The sequence below is a fragment of the Rhamphochromis longiceps genome, linkage group LG14 (assembly GCF_057381845.1).
Source record: "Rhamphochromis longiceps isolate RC_006_pf linkage group LG14, R_longiceps_female_GT1.1, whole genome shotgun sequence".
NCBI classification, from domain to species: Eukaryota; Metazoa; Chordata; class Actinopteri; order Cichliformes; family Cichlidae; genus Rhamphochromis; species Rhamphochromis longiceps.
In genome coordinates this window covers 18,112,569-18,132,326 of record NC_140570.1, presented here as the reverse complement: position 1 = coordinate 18,132,326, position 19,758 = coordinate 18,112,569, and the positions used below count along the sequence as shown (strand labels likewise).

Sequence of the window (19,758 nt, the reverse complement as noted above, 5' to 3'; positions counted from 1 at the left end):
GTGATGCATCATGGAAATCTGATACTAATTGCTAGTGCTGACCCACTAAGGGGCTGTGACTCACCACATTAACCGCCTTCTCCCTGCTGTCAATACCTGCAGAGCATAGATTCATACATGCACATCACACAAAAGTCGCAAATTCTGCTGACAGCTGCAGAATTGTTGCCAAAGCGTAGCACAATCTTGCAAAAGCATTTCGCAACTCTCGCTCCTACTTACGCTAAGTTGGGTGCACTCAGGTCAAGCCAAGCCTGCCAAGGAGCAGTTCACAACTTCACACAAACACATCCTTTCTTCACCTCCCTCTCGCATGCATACACGCACACACTCACGCACACTGTTCTTGTTTACTTCTTGGTGTTACCATAGTCGCAAGATAGATGTACTACCAATGGCCAAGGCTGTTCTTCAGCCTGATAAGAAATAACAAATTTAAAGGCATGACCAAGTTGCACTTGCCCTTTGCTTACAGCTTACTGAAAGAAAGTAGTCCACACAGGTCAAGTTCTTGGACTGTTACTGTGAGAAGCACCTCTGCAGCAAGTGGTGATGGCAGCTCAGCTTTAGCCCCGTCAGGTCTATGGCATTGTTTTGAATAACACCTGCAGTCACACACTGCACATGCATGCACACCCTGCTAACAGTCTTAAGTGGTTTCTAGCCCACCTTGCTCTTTTGTTTGTTTTCTTTTTTTGACGGAAGTGACAGCAGAGGTAACTCTTTAAAAGTCATTCGCGCAGAGGTAAACCCAAAATAACACTGCTTACTTCACTGTTATGGGATTCACTTCAAAGCACCCCAAGCTTACTTTGTTGTGACCCAGCCGGTGGGGTTGTTGTTGCTGAAAGCACTCTCTAGCCACGAGGAAACTTCTACAGAGACTAATTTGAAAGATAGTGTAGAACATTACCTCACCAGGCGCATTGTAGTACATTTGAGAAACATTTATTATGGCTGCCCAGTGATGGATTTAATATTCAACAGAGTTAATTATTTACAATACAGTTTTTAGACCTGAATGAGCAGTCCCTGTTTTGTTTATGTCTCTGCCAGGCCTGAAGGTCGAGGTTCAGTGAAAGACAGGAATGTTTTGTGAATATGCCCTGCTGGGTGGTATGCATAGAAGCATAGAAATAGCTTTGGCAAGGTTCAGGTTTATCTGATCAAAAATGCTGCACTTTGTTGTAACTGGCAGTTCTGACGTTTCTTCCGAGAGACCTTATATGGCATCCAAATCCACACTTTAAAAAAGGCAGCAGATGCACAAGCACATACAGGCCATGGCAAAAACAGTAGACTCATAGAAGGACTTCACCTACTTTCTCTTTCATGGTTCCTCTCATGTTGGTGCACTGTGGAGAGGAGTAGTAGCTTGAGTCAGGAATGAGGGAGTTACATAAGTTTTTTTTTTTTTTTCTTTCTTTAGTGCGTTTGTGACAGCACTGCTTGAGTAGCACAGTGTAATATATGCCAGTGTTTGAGTGTGCGTGGCTGGCTAGCAGCTGTGCAAACACTGTTTGGGTGATCTGTGCTTCTCTTGATGTGGTCTGTCAATGAACTGGGCCAAACAGAGCAAACGGGTCAGTTTTTCTTCTGATGTCTGGCGTGTCGAACTATCTAGTTTGTGAGATCAAAACTTTAGTCCAGCCTCACCTACTTAACATGAGGTTTCATTTGAATGGGATTCGACTGTCCCTAGAGGGCAACAGATATCAGTTTGCTCAATGGGACTCCCTGTGACAATTTGGCTTTCACAATGACTCTTTCTTTCTTTCTTTCTTTCTTTCTTTCTTTCTTTCTTTCTTTCTTTCTTTTCAGTGTTGCACAGTGGTGCCACTTTGTTTCATTAAATGGGTTATTCCCGCATCCAGTCAGCCAACCATTCACTGGTTCCTACATCTGTTGCGTTGCCCATAGAAACATAAAACCGTTATGGTGCGTGGGTCTTTCTTGATCCTTCCCTCGTGACTACACACCTTAATATTTGCTTATAAAGCTTAGTCATAAAAAAGGCGTGCTAGCTCCACAGACAGCAGTCGACTAAATAATAAGCATATGGTGAGTAAGGGGTTGAGGAGCTACCAAGGTGTGGCCAATGAGGCTACAGTAAATGGCTATAAAAGCAAAAGAGATCACAAAGGCTAGAATGCCTTTCTCGCAGCTTCTGATTTTATTTGCATTACATAAAAACACCGACAACCAAAGCAAAGGAGAGAGGAACAGAAAGCATTAACAAGCATTTTTTGTTACTCTTTTCAGTCATTCACCCACCCACTGACTCAATTCCTCCACTAGCATTCTTCCCCCCTCCTTTCCCTTTCTCCCTCTGTTTCAATGTCTTTCTGTTGGCCACATGAGTTTCTCTCATGCCCTTGATGTGGTATATACTGTAGTGAGTTCCCGGTGAATGCACTTTGTCCCATCCCCAGTCATTCCTAGTTTGTAATCCCTGAGTCATGGGACTAGACGCCTGCTACACCACACGCCACTGGCTATGCGCCGGTGTTGATTAGCTTACAGCTATCACAGTCCTCTGCCCCTCATTACTAGTATGACGGGGAACCCTGACTAGCTTTTCACTGTCCAGAAAGGCCTTCAACAACTGCCCACGGATCTCTACATTGTCGTGAAAATCTTTTTTTTCACAGAGTTTCTGTTTTATATTTCCACATTTAGTAGCTGTGTTTCCTATAATAAAATGGAAACTTGGCCGGTTTAGGAACACGCCTGCTTTGGGGATCAGTCCACTGTCTTTAAAGGTAGTCGGTTTGTTTCAGTGCAGATGTTCGGCTGTCCACAACGAAGTCGGATAACTTATTTTGCTCGGCGTGTGCTCTACATTGTGCTCACTTTCTTCTCTTTTGTCTATGCTTGCTTCACAACACCTGTTTTCGGAGTTGGTGTGCATAGCATGCTGCTTTTGTAATCAGGTGAGCAAATGGGGCACAGCCACCGAGTGTGCCCATATCAGACCCACAGCGTCAGATGTATGTAGATCGACCAGCCCGCCAAAGCAACAGATGACAGAGAGGGGTGGTGTTTGCTTGGCGTTTAAGTATGATTCTGCGATGCCTGTAATGAGCGACACAGTCAAATGGAAGACATATGTCCAGAGTGTGTGTTTTATGGGCTGTGTTAGTTAGAGTACTTTTTTTTGTATTAAACATTTCATCACTGTTATTTTGTCGTAGAAATTGGGAGTGTAGACCATTGTTATTTTTGCTTCACGTAAGTTCTTATTGCAGACACTTCTTTGTTGCTCTGCAACGTGTATTTGTTTTATGTGTGGTTTCAAGGTAACTGTGACCACATTTTGAATCACCAGCAGGAATTTTACAAGATCTGGTCATTGCTTTAATCATGACCAGTCACATTGTCAAATGAAGCAGCACGATATCCCCGTACGTCCAGTCATCCTTTGACTAAATGAGTCACACCCTGTCTATGTATGCTTGTCTATGTGAGTGTGTGTTTAAGAGAGAGAACTAAAGAGAGTGAGATAAGATATTTCGAGCACCAGTTTACACAACTGCAACGTTAGTCTCATGTTTTTTGAAATCACTTCCATCTCGTATTGCAAAACCCTGAGTTGTAACTTTCCAGCTATCAAAATCCTAGTTTAAATCTTTCAATCAGTAGTCAGCCAAACCTGAGAAGTTTCACAGCATCGTGAAAAGCGTGCATATCTTTATAAAAAAGATAAAGGAAGAAAGATGTGGCCAGATGTTTTACGCTCCTATTAGCTGTGGAGCTGACACGGAGCCCAAAATAGAAGAGCGATTCATCTTCTTGAGCTGAGACCATTTTGCCACTCAGACCGCGAGTCATTTTTGGTCGCATTAGAGGAAAACAAGAAAGCTGTGAGAAGCACATTGGCGATTGTAAAACAGAGGTGGAATGCGAGGCATGCAACATGAAAACATGGCGGTCTTGGGAGAATTTATTTATGAAGTATCCATCTGCCGCCCAAAGTTCGCCGTCTAACAAGCAACAGTCTTCTTACATGTGTATATGTATGATGTCTAATTGGACCCAACCGTTACAAGCATACATGTTGCAAACCGTAAGCATGGTTGTGTTGCAGACGGCTCCATCCAAGTGTGTGAACGTGCATCTTTATACTGTCCCACATGAATCGTGCGTGTATCAGGAACCCGATTGCGGAATGTATCAATTTGGACTAAAAATGGGGCAGGCACCATGTTTTGTGGAAAAAATGCAACACAGAAAGTAAACTGTTTGTCAGATATGTCGTGTGTTTGGTTTAACGCCTAAACAGTTCCTCCAGAGCATCCCATGTCTGTTTATAACAGCAATGGAGCCTGGACATGGCTAGGCTAGCGCCACCTGCACTCTAGACTGTAGCACTTCCCTGTCAACCCCCCCCCCCCCCCCTTTTTTTTTTTTCTCCACTATGCACTGATGCATAAAACAAGATGAACTGATCTTATTGGACTAAGTAAGTAAAAACAGACCTTTTCACACTGTTAAAGACAGACCAGTGCAGCTTTTAGCCAGTTAAAGTTGCAGCAAGGAGCCAAATCCTGCTGAAAGCTCTTTATTTTTTTATTTTTTATTTTTCTAGGACAGAATTTCTAACAAGCTTTTAGCAAAAAAAAAGAAAAAAAAAGAAAAATAATGTTAAGTGTCTCTTGGTGATGGCGTGGATCAAAGTGAATGTCATATCAAGCACCGAGGCCATAGCATAAACAGTAGCGTTAATGCACTTTCACATCATGGGCTAATATGATTTCAGAGAAGGAGGGAGTGGAGGAAAGAAAGACAGAAAGGCAGCTATGGGGTATTAGTCTGACTTATTGTCTGCTTCAGTAGCCAGTGTGTCTGTGGTGGTGATGATCCTGGGCAACTCTATTTTCATGGCCAAAGACAGATGTCAGCAATACTAGGCTTGTCCCGTACAGCAGCTTTACACCACCACAGGCTTGTGTTTCAGGAGGGCAGCCAGAAGGCAGTGGTGAAGATCTAAGAATAAAACTAGTTATTCAGCACTGCTGCCTGTGATGGTGGGATTGTACTGGTTTGCGCGTGGGAGGACTTCAGCCTGACGTTGTCCTGCTTCGAAGCATGCTAAGGTCTGCTGCCGGTCTGGCCGGCTTCATCGCCTTGCATACACTTCAATTCCTGGTTTCTTGGCATTGAGATGGAAATTTAAACAGTCTGGCTGACTGAACAAGCAGCCCTCTTAAAACCAGACCGCCACCCCGTTCTTCTCCTTTTGCTCCACTGCAGCCTTCAGTCACCACTTTATCACTCTGTGGTGCTGAATGGGTCCCCTTCATACCAGCCGAGTTTATGACCCTGCTTTTGCAGACCGGGGGTCTAGATATGTATCTCCATCAAAGGCGTTCTCACATACTCCTGTCACCTCTGGTCAGCTGTGGGCTGGTCTGCCTTGAAGAACTAATTATAAGCTCTTAACTATTAACCAGGAGCTCCTGTTTTTTTTCCTCACAGCTTGCCGTAATCCTGTTTAATATGTACGTGTGTGCATGTAGGGATAATCAAGAAGGGTATAAGCCCATAGTGGTTGTTATGAAATGTTTTAACCCTCACCCGAACCCTCAATTCACCTCACCTCCCACAGGAAGTGGCAACTCAGCCACAGGAAATGGACTTATGCAGATCTTTATAAAGACGTCCCCCCCCAATGTGCTAAGATGTGCGAATAGCGGGATACCCAAATTGCCACAATCTGATATAAATAAACGGCTATGCAGTCCTAAGTACTGGCTCCTTGCTATTGACAAAGGCTATCAAAAGTCCAGCTTTGATTTAACCTTTCAGATCTTGTCCTTATTTTTTTATTCACAGTCCGATCTTGCTTCCTCACACCAACACACACCCACTCATAAACTATAGGCCTATTTATAGCTCAATCGCATGATAGAAAGCATATTGTCCCTTATTTGTTGGGTCTGGTTGCCTGCTCTGTTGTATCATTGCATCATTCGGAGCAGAGGCAGCAGTCCAGGCTTTATGAATGAACTGACTCTCCGCCAGAGGCTGGGAGATGGCACCGATCCCACTGTGATGTCATGCCACAGACAAGGAGAAGAGAGGGAGCTTTATGAAACCTCCCATTCATTGGTTTCGCTCTCTCTCTCTCGCTCTTTTTTTTTTTTTGCCCACCCCTCACCCAACTCAGTCACCCATCACCCACCCAAGATGCTTTCTTGCTATCTTCCCCAGCCCTGTCCCGCCCTGCCCATCCGTGCCTATTCCAGCCCAATAGACTTTGGCCCTGGCTGTGAAAATCCCAATTTCACACCCACGCTCTGGCGCACAGGCAAAGACGGCCACTAATTTGGTGTGTATATGTATATGTGTGTTTATGTGAGTCACTTTAACAGCCTGAGGTGCCAAAGAAGTACCTCTGTCTAAAGTTGGGTTGGGCCTTGCTCACAAGGGCAGAGCAGTAAAGGTGGAACAGCCTCAGCGAGAACCCCTGGGGGAAATATCGTCGTCGCACTCAGTAGCTTGTCCATTACTCATTTCATGGCAAGAGGAGAGTGGCTAATCAATACCTTTTACTGTAATCTAGACTAAACATCAGTCTCAATTCGTCAGTGATTCTTAGCATAGATGAACTTAATATGGTTTTTACCTCATTAGTAAAATTGGTTTCATTTTGTACATTTTGCTGCAGAAGCTCTTTTTCTTTTTTTCTCTTCTTTTAAGTCAGATACTTGTCAGTGAAATGCCATAATGTTGCCTGTGATTTACATCCATTCCCACATTTCATGAGCTAAGTGGATGGGACTCATTTTGCGGACAGACCCACACAGTCTAATGTGGAAAGTGATGACTAGTGGATGCTCTAGCTCTCAGTACATACTGACCGTTCTCTATCTAATGGGGCTCGCAGGCATTGAAATCGTATCAGGACTTCATCATTTACTCGAGACTGTCTAGATCCAAGCTCGCCTCTCTCGCTAATGGATGCACATTGTACATTAGCACTGCCGCAGATAACTTTCATATGGATCATTCACCATGGAGACTGCTCTATTATCACTTCACTGTTACGTTTAGCGTTCTCCTTTCAGCCTTGCTGAACATTCTGCATCATGTTTTTAGGAGATCAGCTCAGATCAAAAAGAAAAATTTACAACAAAGTAGTGTATGTACACAAAACACACTATTTGACTGTCACCTGACAGTCAACCTTCTTCTTTTTTTTAAATTGTGTTTGTGGTTTGAATTAGAGCCTGAGCAGGATTTCAAGAAGTATTAAAACAACCCAATAATGATATGCTTTGTAGACGGGGTTCACATTTTTCTTTTTACTCTCTCTAGTGTCTAATGTTAGTTCTCATGCACTGTAGTGTTAAGTGTCTTTGATGGAAGATTTAGTGCTAAAGTGGGTTCAAGTCTGTGTGGGCAAGTACGCGGTGCGGATGGGTTGATAAAAGCGGTGTGGAGGGAGGGGTGTAAGCGGTTTGAAAGTGCAGACAAACTCCACTTGAGCCAGCTTAAATAAACTGCCACATTTTGCCTTTGCTTTCACATCAAAGCACAGACTGTCTGAGCCCCGGTCACATCTCAGTTTGCAGCCATTTGCAACATGTACCTCTCTGCATTACCAACACTACTTAAAAGCAAAACGAGCTCAGTAGAAACTTAGACAACCTTGCAGTCTTTTTTTTTTTTGTCAAATAGAGAAACCAGCTTTATTTTGATGTGTGAGCCATGTCTGACAGTAGTTAAACTGGGTTTTTGTGTGAGACTGTAAAACAATGGCTGTTCTCAACTCTTCAACCTTTTACCTTCACTTCTGACTGAAATGGTTACATTCTGTTTGTTCAGACTATATTATTACAGCCCAAATTGAATCACAGGAAGAAGCAAAGAGCTCCTCTGTCTTTTTTCTCCAGTCTGCTGCAAAAAAGCTTGAGAGGGGGAAGAAAAGGGGGAAAAAAAACGACCTAAAGACCGAAAAAACAGAAACTGGGAAACCTAATTTTACAAACAGCCAGACAGACATTGGTTACATGGGCGAAGTAGGGACGGGGGGGTAAGCTGCTGTGCATTCCAGACAAGGTTGCGACGTCAGTGGTGAAAACAAGCATGTATGTTGCTCTAGTATACTGCTGGCAGGTAAAACACCAGCCAGTGGAGATGCCAGAACATCTGGGTTTGACACATGGCGGTGCTGCAAGTGTGACACACCCACTCCTCACAGCTTGTTTGCCCTGAAGACAAGCCTTTCTGTGATCTAGGATTAATGATTTGAAATTGCATGTAATGGACAAAGAAAAAAATGATCTAAAGAAATAGACTCACCACCAAAATCAAGACCTGGCTGAGTCTTTGATTTTTTTATGTGTTTGCATGTTAACCTACTTGAGACCTAAGCTGACCTGCTGTGTTTTTAAGTTTTGCCGTATGCACGTTGCCCCCCCCCCCCCCCCCCCCCAAAAGTTGAGTACACAAGAAAGTGACATTAAGCTTTACTGCACAGTAACAGATAATAACAGATGTAATTGTGTGCTGTGCAAATGTGTGTGGACGGTTTGGAGATGTAAACGATAAAATATGCCCTAACTGAAACTCTAGGTTCTTTTTTTGTGGCTGTTTACAAGTTGAGCCTAGGTTGCTGGGGTTTTTTTTGTTTTTGTTTTTTTAACTAGTCTGTTTTTATATTAGAGGCCAGAGGGTCTTTCCCCTTCTCTCCTCCTCATCATATCCTCTGTTTTGCCCCCTTATCGCCATACTTCTGCAGCCCAGTAAATCTAATTAGATGAGTGAGTGCGAGTCATCAGGCACTGTTTAAAGCCATCAAAGGGAGCTCTGTGTCCCACTGGTTGCCCACTGGCTGTGAGCCGAGAACAGTAACCCTAGTGTGTAACTGAATCCCCTCGAGACGGGCCACTCCCGACTTTCCAAGTCACTCGCCAGCAGCCGCGGTGACATCATCACCTCATCCCTCGACCCTTGACCTGTGAGAATGCTTGACCCCGCGCTGGGTCCTGTGACAGTAGGCCCACTGTGTCGGGGCGACGTGGTAGGAGGGCTAGCAGAGGTGATAGTGTCGCTGATGGGCAGCACTGGCCACTGACCACTCTCCCACCCAGGATGTACAGGTAGAAGATAATAAATGTGGGGTTTACCAACACAGTATACACACAGTGACATGGCTCTCCCTTACTTTTTAAACAGGTTCGAGCCAAAGCTGTGACAGTCCGTGTTTCAATAGATTGGAGCCGATATGGAGACAGTGTCTGTCTAGACGGAATGTAATTGTTGAACCATGTTGTTGATCACGGTAGATATAAATGTTTGCTGTGTTTGTGTGGACGTGGATGCACGCGCACGTAACTGTGTCAATGTCTAACCGAAGCGCACATTCACAGGACTCTTCCCGCCGCCTCTTTGTCTCAATTAAATTTTCCATTCAGCGAGCTTTATCGGCATGAAATATAATACAGGATGCACTGCCGCAGCCTCAGTTGTCAATAGGAGTGAAAGGAGCATGTAATATTAGTCATTTGGATTTCAAGTCTAACAGATGCTGGTGTTACTCAAAATAAATATTCTTCTTTGTGATTTGCAGATCCCGAGTGTGGAGATGTCCCCCTGCTAACTCCAGGAAGTAAAGAGATGATGTCCCAGGCTTTGAAGGCTACCTTTAGTGGCTTCACAAAGGAACAGCAGCGACTGGGTATTCCCAAAGGTAAGACTACCAGCTGCTTTTTGCTGTCATTAGTTCCTGTTAATGTTTTCATTTGAAAACTCAAATTGCAGCACCAGCCCTCTAAGAATACCTCAGTGTGTCACATATCAGGCGCACACATCTGCAGTTCTTTCACATTTCGGCTTTCTTCAGAGGATTCTGAGAAAGCACCTCTTAGAAAGACTGACTGAAAAGGAAACGCCCAGTTGTTCTAGAAATGGCGTTGCATTATATATATTCAGTCCAGGCAGACTGACTGACTGCAACATCCCAAGAATTGAGACACAGAGACAGACAGCAAAGAGATGGCATTGAAAACTGAAGCAATTACAGCAACCCATGTGATCTGCAAATTATGATTTTTTTTTAGCTTTTCATTACAACTGTGGTTTACAGTCACTTCAGCTTCCCACTTTGCTGTAGGTTATTAAGTGAAAGTTGGCTCCAGCTCAGACTGCAAAAAATGAGAATCTGTCCTGTTGTATCATTCACAAGCTGACCTGAATATTTGAGTAAATGTGTCTGGATGGTGTTGTCGACGTTTAACAGTAACTGCCACTCTTTGCAATCCTGTGCAGATCCTAGACTGTGGACAGAAAAGCACGTGGCCGAGTGGCTAACGTGGACCGTGAACGAATTCAGTCTGAAGAACGTCGATTTTGACAAGTTTGGCATCAACGGAGCCAGCCTGTGTGCGATGGGGAAGGAGCGATTCTTGGACTTGGCGCCTGACTTTGTGGGCGACATCCTTTGGGAGCATTTGGAAATGCTTCAAAAAGGTAACGGCGTAAGATGGTTATCCTCTGATTATCAGATGAGTTTAAGAGATTTAAAAGTCTCAGTTTTGTGATGCGAGTCAAATAAGAAAGCTCTCACTACACAGGCTGACATCACTGCTTACTCCAGTTTAGGACTGTTGGTATTTGCTCTTGTAACAGGAGCCAAACAGGAAGACACGATTTAGCTCAGGTCATTAATTTTTGATAGAGCAGGATGCAGTTACACGATACATAAAATCAATGATGAGGTCACTGATTCTCATTCTCCATCTATTTTTCATGAAGAGGATACAAAGCATTACCCCATGAATGGACTCAACTCTAACTTCCAGGAATCCCGCTTTACCTCAGACTACTTTGTCAGTAAGTATTCATCACAGTCAATCTGATAGCATAAGAAAACAAATATTAAAATATGAAAGGGAATCCAAATAGAGGAAGTAGATAAGGTGGTTCAGTGTGGCAAGTTGGTTAGCGTTAGCAAATAATCCCCCCACACACATTTTTTTTCTTGGATTTATTTCCTAGATATAGATCCTCAGTACATCTTTGCAGCTGTAGATGAATAGTGACCACACGTACAGTGGCATCACTGTGAATTTTTTGCTGAGTTTAGCTTCAATCAATATGTCTTGCTGAAAATCTACAAGATTGTTCCCGTGTGCTCAGGGCTATATTTTCTTTTGGACTATTCACGTGCCGAGAACTTCGGTGGCGGCTCAGCACAAGAGGGATAATGACTCCACTCCTTTTAAGATCGATCTTCCTCCTCTGTGTTGCTCCTTGCTTGCCTTCCTTCTCTGCTTTCTATCTACACTCATTTCCCTTTGTTTGCTCCAGGCTATGGTGTTGAGCACGCTCAGTGTGTCCCTCCTTCTGAATACTCAGAGCCCGGCTTCATCACAGAGTCCTACCAGACACTTCATCCCATCAGCTCAGAAGAACTGCTGACCCTCAAATATGAGAGTGAATACCCTGCTGCGGTCATCCTCCGGGACACGGCCCTCAACGGCATGCCGGGAGACTACTTTTCTGTCAAGCAAGAGGTGGTGTCACCTGACAACATGTGCGTGGGACGCCTCAGCAGAGGTGAGCGATCGTACAATGCATAAGTATGTGGCTGAGATTTGAGGAGACATTAAAGAATGTGGGACTAGCTTTGCAGTGAAAATGTGGTGCATTTACATTTTACTCAGAAGGTTTGCTCTAATTACCTGCTTACCACATGCACTTGCTTGAGTTTGTCTGAATGCATGTAAAAGTTGAAGGTTTCTATGGGTGTCTGCCTGCGTGTGATTGTGCTGAAGCTACCAGAATCTTGTCATGCCACATCAGTGTGCAAGTATTAGAAGAGAAGAAAAGCAGGCCTTCTGGTTGGCTTGTGGTTCAAGCAAACCCAACTTGTACACTCTAGACTGGGTTGGGGAAAAAAAAACTCTATTGTTTTTGTCAGAGCGATACACGAACCAAAGCCACAATGTGTTCTGTTCTTGCCGCATGTCCCTTATGTAAAACAGTTCAAGTGGTGTAACCTTAAAAAAAAAAGGTATTTTTTTTCTCTTTCTTGTTTTTCTTGGCCTCCTTTCTTCGGCGCAACCTTAGGGTTCTGGGTAAGGAGATAGAGGTGTCATCCTCAGTTAGCGTGGGGTTTTCTCATGAAACTGTTTGCTTTTCTGAATGCTCGAGCTTGTTTTCTCTCCCAGCAATAGTTTACAGAGGAATTAGCGGTATGATTTAGACCGTTACCCATAAAGCTAGGGTTTTTCTTCTCCCAAATCCCCAGCTGTATAAATTATTAGCAAGTGCCATGTAAACCATACGAGTCCTCCATCCAGTGCTTTAAGCATTTGCCTGCAAAGCTTGAGATCCAATCCCCATGCATCACACATACCAAGTGTTTGCGCATTGAACTGTGCTCTCCCGACGTGGGAAAGTATCTTGTAGCACAATTGATATCCACATGTGGCTCCAATTTTACCAGTTGAAGATTTCAGCATCAATAGCGGCATGGCATTATCTGTCATTTGTTAATGGCTTACCACTGAAACACTCCTCTTATCGTCATCAAGGCCAAAAATAGCGGGGCAATTTCTGTGAATGTCTTCCATTTAAAATCAAACCCAAATGCTGGTTGTGAAAGTGAAATGAGGTGTGAAATGGAGGGACGTGGCACTGTACAGAGCAATAAGCTATAGCTTAGTGAGGAGCAAAACAATTTACTTCTAAGGTGTGGCTAATGTCCCTTTTGTCAAATCTCAGCAAGGTTTTCGCAATTAATTCAGAGTTATTTGCTATTGTTCAAGTTTCGCCATCCGACAGTTTTGGAGGTAATAGTGATTTGTCATAGAATCTATCTGTGTCATATAGCGAGTGCACTTATTTCTTTTCCATCGGTTCAACTTTGGCTCTTACTGAAAGTCCAAAGTCACTTTCCATCAGGCTGTGGTAGACTTGGTTCATCTTGGGATGACTAAAAAAACATAGCCTGTGTGTGACTGTGACAAATTGAATAATGCTATAAAACTGAGTAATCACTAATGTGCAATGCCAACATCAATGCAACATTGACGGGAATCATCTTAAGATTTTTGCCATCATCAAACTGGCCTAAATGCTAAAATTTTAATATCATATAACTTGTCCACAAACAATGTCAGAGTTTGAAATCACAGTAATGTGAGTTTAGAGTTTCTACCTACATAACAATGGCTTTCTTGCCAACTTTTAATTTTTTTTTTCGCCCTTTCCCTTCCAGGTAAGCTTGGTGGCCAGGACTCGTTTGAGAGCATTGACAGCTATGAGAGCTGCGACCGACTGACCCAGTCCTGGAGCAGCCAGTCTTCATTTAGCAGCCTGCAGCGGGTACCGTCTTATGACAGCTTTGACTCAGAAGACTACCCCGCTGCCTTGCATGGCCACAAGCCCAAGGGCACCTTTAAAGACTATGTGAGGGAGCGCTCAGACCTCAGCAAGGACAAACCCGTCATCCCAGCAGCAGCACTGGCAGGATACACAGGTAAGATGTCTAGAAATCACACTTTATATTTATATGCAGTCATTACAGTAAAAGAGTAATATTGGTCTATATGTATTTTTTCTGATCGCGTGCATGCAAACGGTAGACGTTTATGGAAAACCAGTCCGATTGTTGATTTCTGTGAATATAATTTTAATATAAACACTTCTGTAGGGCACAAAATGCAGTGTATAATGTGGTGTAACAAACTTGTTGATGCTCTGCAAAAGTGCCAAATCTTGTGGTGCCTGAATGCAACACTTTTAGACCAAAGAAGGGAAAAAAAGCACACCTTTTACCCAGGCAACCCAAGTTATGCACATCACAGGAAATAAAACAGATTTTACTCATGCCTCCTTTTACTTCACTTCTTTTTCTCTCGCTTTTTTTTTCTCTTCTTCTTTTCTGTCTTCTCATCTACCTTCTTCTTATCGGCAGCCCGCATCTCAACCTATTTTTTCCAGGTCGTCCTAGCAACGCTCGTGAAACTTAGAAATTATGCCTGCCCCTGCACATAACACCAGAGCAGAGTAAAATTATCTCTTCATCTCATGAGGCATCTTCTCACTCATGCATGCTGAAAAAGCTCCTTTATGTATGTTCTTCAAGTTCAGTAAGATGGAGAGATATTTTAAAGGCTCTTGTGCAGCAAATGCACTATTTTAGCATCTGGCATGACTTTTAGTTTCAAAAGGGTGCAAAAAAAAGAAACCCAACTGCTGTTGTTGCTACTTCTTAACCGTTTATCAGCACTGAGCCATAAATACAACTTTTAAGTTAATTTGAATCAAGAAAGATGACATAAATAGCTCTGTTTTTTTTGGCCTCAAGTTAGCTGTCTTTTAATGTCAATTGCCAAACATACGAAGAGAAAAGTCAAATCCCTGCAAAGGGGTTTAATTCAAGTTATTCTAGTTTAAAGCTGAACTGTAAACACAGCTGAACACTGACACAGTTGAACGCTGACGCTGAATCGACTCTTCACAGAGTGTTTGGGACTTTTTCGGTCTTGTTTAAATTACAGTCACATGGCAGTAAGACTGCCAGTATTGGAAAAAGGGGGAAATCCAAGCATATTTTCCAACGTCACAAACAATGCATACATCAGATCTCTGCAGAGTGCCCCAAAGTTGGTATGCACAAGTTAATTGGTCAGCTGTATGGTCATTAGAGCCACTTTTAGAACAATAAGTCATTTATGAAATGTTGGAACGACATAGTTATGAATTTATAACCAAATGGATTAGACCAAGGCACAGAGCATCTCTAGAATGATCTAAATCTGTTTTCTCCCTGCACGCTAAACCAGCAGAGGCAATGCAAACTGGCTGCAAGCAGTCACGGCGTAAACATATTATAAACGAGTCATAGTTGCATAGTTTCATAATCTGTCTTTTTATGTACTGCATGTTTCAACTCCAAATTGTGTACTTGTAAGGAAAGCATGGCAGCTGCTTTCGGCCTAATGTGAGAAGAGACTTGTTTTGACTATGAAACTATAACCATGAAGGTAATAATGCCACAACACTCCAGTTTTTAAGACAAAAAACAACAACCAAAAACTTCTAACTGCCGCTCTGGACCCTGCTATTTTAAAGAGTAGTGCAAAGAGAGTTGTGGTCTTTCAAAGATGGAAGCATTTTTGTGTTTGCCCATGTGCATGTGTGGGTGGGTGAATAAAAACAGAAGAAGAAAAAAAAGGATCGGGGGAGCAAGAGAGAGAAAGAGACCTCTATCTGGAAAAAAGAAATCCCTCAAAATAAAGAAACAACCTCTTGTACAATTCCAAAACAGTGTTTATGACAGCTCGACAGCTTGCTCTTGCTCGACTTCCTGTTTAAGTCACGGGGTGACAGGTGACACTTGTAACGAGGACAGGGGACCTGATAAGGCTGCAGGGAGATAAGGCTCCAGTTGCCATCTGCGTGGTTTCCTGCGACAATTCATCATTTACACCTCTGTCTGCAATAACATCAGGCCACCTTACAACATAGCGAACTCTCATTTTGGCTCATGATATTTCGCTCTCTGTCTCACTATTGCATGTATTTGCTCGTACACACAGAGGGCTTTTGCATTGCAACGTTGTAAAAAATAGTAATTCGCCAGTCAATATTAGCTGGTCTCGCCTTTAAAATTTTTTATCCACACCTTTGAATTATCGTCCTTTAAATAGCCATATAGGTTTTAGACTCATATTGCCATGGATTCAATACTTATCGTTATGAAGACGAGCCCCAACCTTATGCTTGTTCAGTGAGCCCCATTGTGAAAAGATTTTAACATATTTTAAAAAGGGTTGCCTACATTGTGGCGTGAAAGCACGAGATTCTGGTATTACCCTTATGTGGGCTCACAGTTACTGCAGCAGGAACACGAGTCAAAGCTTTCTGTATGAGTGACACCCGATGTTGCGGAGCCACTTATTTTCCAAACTCGGAATGGCTGCTGTCATGCACCTTCTTCTTCAGTCCCTGCGAGGCCTTAGAGGGCTCTAAATTTCGAGTTGTTCAACCCACACGTCTGTTTCCCTGAACGCTTTTGTTTTTGTTACAAAAAGGCTACGTTTGGTTTTCTGAGGCACTCGAGAGAGGTGACTTTTGCTTAGCTCCAGTTTTGCTTAGGCGGTGTGCTGCACTGGCAGGTGTGATTTCAACACGCAAGCCTCAAAAGTGGGTGGGTTCATGTGTATGCTGAAAAAAAAAAAAACAAAAAAAAAAAAAACCACACGATCAAAGTGCACTGCAGTGAATCTAGTTCAGAGACAAAACCAGGCTTTTTTTTTATCGCCTTTGTTCTGCTTTCCCTCCTTTTTTTTTCCATGAACTCTAATACACTTTTTGCTCTGACATTGAAATGATGTTTTACTAGTTTATTCATTTAATGTTACTCTTGGAAAAATGCACCCTCTTAACTTTGCATTGAACTTGGCAACTGCTCTCTTTCTTAAAACAGACTCTATTCAAGTACAGTAGATGTGCTGCTAAAGCCTAAATGCAGCCCTTCTTATTTTTAAAATAGTGATTTCATCAGTGTGGAACTCTTGCAGACATAGCCTCTCACTCTAAATTCACATACTTCACAGGGCAACTGGCAGACAAGGGAATACATGATGAATGGGACTTCTGTGCTTGGGACGACATTTAGTTCCACTGCTGTACTTCAGTCTGACCCAGATTAGAAGCTTTACTTTGTTCCTCTTTTCAAATTAAGTGAATAATTAGCATGAATATGTAACACTTTTCATATATAGCATAAGTACTTAGTGTCGTGCTTCTTCTGGCCGTGACTTTTATCACAGACAGGACATTGTGCAGACAGTGCTGTTCCTCAACACATTCTGCATAGCACATGGACTGATGGGAATATATCTCCTAGATTCGGCGTATTGTTATGTGAAATATACTAGTTTAGTTCGATAAAATGTTGAGCAGACTATGGGACTTGGGAGCATTTTCCAACAACAGGAGCTCTTTTGCTCTGAACTTAGCCTCACCTCAATCAATCCCCACAGCAACTGGCATCTGCACAAACAACAATGTGTCCTCTCAGTGTGTATAGCTCTTCTTCTTAAACGAACACCTTCTCCCCCTCCACCCCCATCTGCTCTGCAGGCAGTGGCCCCATCCAGCTGTGGCAGTTTCTTCTGGAGCTACTGACCGACAAGTCTTGCCAGTCCTTCATCAGCTGGACAGGCGACGGCTGGGAGTTCAAGCTTTCTGACCCAGATGAGGTGAGAGGTTGCGACCCCACTGGTCATCTAGCACACGTGCTGGGAGGTCTTAAGTAGTTAGCCAGATGAACAAGATGGCTGCTTGTTCCATGTAGCTCAATTAATTGCAAGTTTCAACAAAAGTATGTATTCTAATGTTTCTGGCACATCTTGACAGGCTTGTTCACTGTGCTTTTTCAGGTTGCTCGAAGGTGGGGGAAAAGAAAAAACAAGCCTAAGATGAATTATGAGAAGCTGAGCCGTGGCCTGCGTTACTACTATGACAAGAATATCATCCACAAGACATCTGGGAAACGCTATGTCTACCGCTTTGTCTGTGACTTGAAAAGCCTGCTGGGGTACACTCCCGAGGAGCTGCATGCAATGTTGGATGTAAAGCCTGATACGGACGAGTGAATCAGATATGAAAGAATAAAAAAGGAAGTGAAGACAAAAAGTTAAGGAGTCACTTGGACTGAGGCTCATAAAGTGGTCTTAACTGTTTAATAGAATTGGTAAACCAATTATTTTGGGGACCAAAAATGTTTTGTTTTGGTTTTTGGGTTTTTTTTGCTGTTTTTTTTAAACGAATAACTGTGGTCTTTGTCAACTTTGAGCTCCTGTCTCTCAGACCATAATTTTAAAACCGAAGGCAGAAGCCTAAAACCTGTATTCTTACCCTGTTGCATTTGAGGTGCGTGTGTGTGCACGCATGTGTGTATGTGTGTATGAGTGACTTATACTGGTGTCATTTAGCAGCTCAAAGCAGACAAAGCGTTACCGGGTAGATTTCAGGTTCTGTTCTGACTAAGTAGCAAAGTGGGGGAGAACTGAGAGAGAGAGAGAGACAATAAAAATGTTGGGCTAAACGAAGCGGAAAGTTCCTGCTAAGAAAACGGTTGCCAAAAAAACCTGAACTGAACTGAGGAAGGTATAATCTCATACTTGCATACATGCTTACTGTTTTTCCCTTTGGCAGTGACAGACTTTTTTCAGCTAGGACCAAAAAAAAAACAAAAGGAAAAAAAAAGTGTCTGGTTTAAATTGCTGTTTATGCTTGTGCCACCATACTAATGCCGATTTCTCAAAACAGTCGCTGTACATCTTCTGGATAAGTGTTGTAAAGGGTATTTTTTCACATTGTTCTCAGTGACGGTATTACAGTGGAACCAAACATTAGATGCCAAGTTTTACTCGTCTGTTCTCAAGGAACTTTCAACTGAAATGTGCTGATGCGTTATCAGACAACACTATAGACACTGGCCCCTTGCTTTGTAGAGTGTGAAGACCTGGTGAGGTTACTCATAGCAAGAGTGTCTGAAAGACAACTGAAAGTAGCCGTTGCTTTTGAAACTGACACGTTCACCTTTATGTACATGTTTGCCACCTCGTTAGAGACGCATATTGTGACTGAAAGTCGTGCATTTTTTTTTTTTTTTTGCATATACCACCAGTATTAGCAAACTGTAGACAATCTTATATGGGGAAATTCAGGAGTAAGAGGAGCTGTTTCATGTGCAGATTAAATGCATAATTTCATTTCACTGCCCATGTAAGCTTACTTTTAGACACGTTTCCATATTAATTGCCTAGAGAGTAAAATTGCAAGTTGGTTTGCTGATGTTATCTTGCATAATTCTCTTTCAAATGTGTTGTACGTTTTGGCCATAAGGAAGGGTAGTATAGTGTGAAGGTACAGTGTAGGAAAGCAGGTCAGGTAATAGGAAAACTGACTATAAATGTTGACTATAGAGAATCTGAAACTTTAGAGGATAGATGAAGGTGATGGGTGATGTGGATAATGTAGGTGATCTCTCGTGATGTCTGATGACGACAGGTTGATACAAGTGATGCAAGTTAACTTGCTTGAGAAATATAGGACGGATGGCAGAGGCTTCCATTTCAATTTTACATTCTTTTGCAACTTATCTACATTCAGTTCAGAAATGAATGACTGGTTACAAGCAAATTGGCAACAGTTTCCTCCCAAACAGTGGGAACAGTGGCTGTACACTAGCCTTATGGGAAATGCCAAAGTTGAGTATTATATTAGAATACAATGTTATTGTTTACAGTAGCTGAAAGTTACCCATATGGATGAAAATAGCTTCTGAGATGTCTATTTGTACAGATTCTGTTTCATAATGCTTTACTGAGACCCAGATTACACAAATAAGCAAAAGACAAAGCAGGAATAATAACCAAAGCCCATGTGAGGTCTTTGGCCACGGTGCACCCACAACGTTAGGAGATGGGGACCAGAAACCTCTCACGTATTCGTGAAATGTCGTCTTTTATCTTTTGTTAATACGTCAGAAAGCACACAGCTTAAGGACAAAGAGTAACGTCTTTGCTGATGTTTTTTTTTTTTTCTTTTCATTTTTGATTTTGGATACCGGCTGAGTTTAGGTAAGAGATGATGTATACGTTCATACTGTGTAACTGGTAACAAGCTTGTCCATTGTTATTCAGCACTGGCTTAGTGTTTCCTTATCCAAGATAAAGAATTGGAAGTTAAACAGTTGGTTCAGGAATAAGCTGCACTGTATGTTCA

At 42.6% G+C, this 19,758-nt stretch overlaps 1 protein-coding gene across 3 annotated transcripts in view; it reads left to right on the top strand.

The window, feature by feature from the left end:
- Window positions 1-18,378, top strand: part of ets1 (ETS proto-oncogene 1, transcription factor) — a 33,096-nt gene extending 14,718 nt beyond the window's left edge. For 2 of the 3 annotated variants that reach the window (XM_085379278.1, XM_085379277.1), the window contains 7 exons: window positions 9,578-9,697; window positions 10,276-10,476; window positions 10,762-10,839; window positions 11,317-11,565; window positions 13,232-13,492; window positions 17,107-17,225; window positions 17,406-18,378. In XM_085379278.1, the coding sequence (XP_085235404.1) occupies window positions 9,578-9,697; window positions 10,276-10,476; window positions 10,762-10,839; window positions 11,317-11,565; window positions 13,232-13,492; window positions 17,107-17,225; window positions 17,406-17,621 (1,244 nt within the window). In that variant the 3' untranslated portion in view covers window positions 17,622-18,378. The remainder of the gene's footprint in view (window positions 1-9,577; window positions 9,698-10,275; window positions 10,477-10,761; window positions 10,840-11,316; window positions 11,566-13,231; window positions 13,493-17,106; window positions 17,226-17,405) is intronic. The other variant, XM_085379276.1, reaches the window with a different exon arrangement.
- The last annotated feature ends 1,380 nt before the right edge of the window (window positions 18,379-19,758 follow it).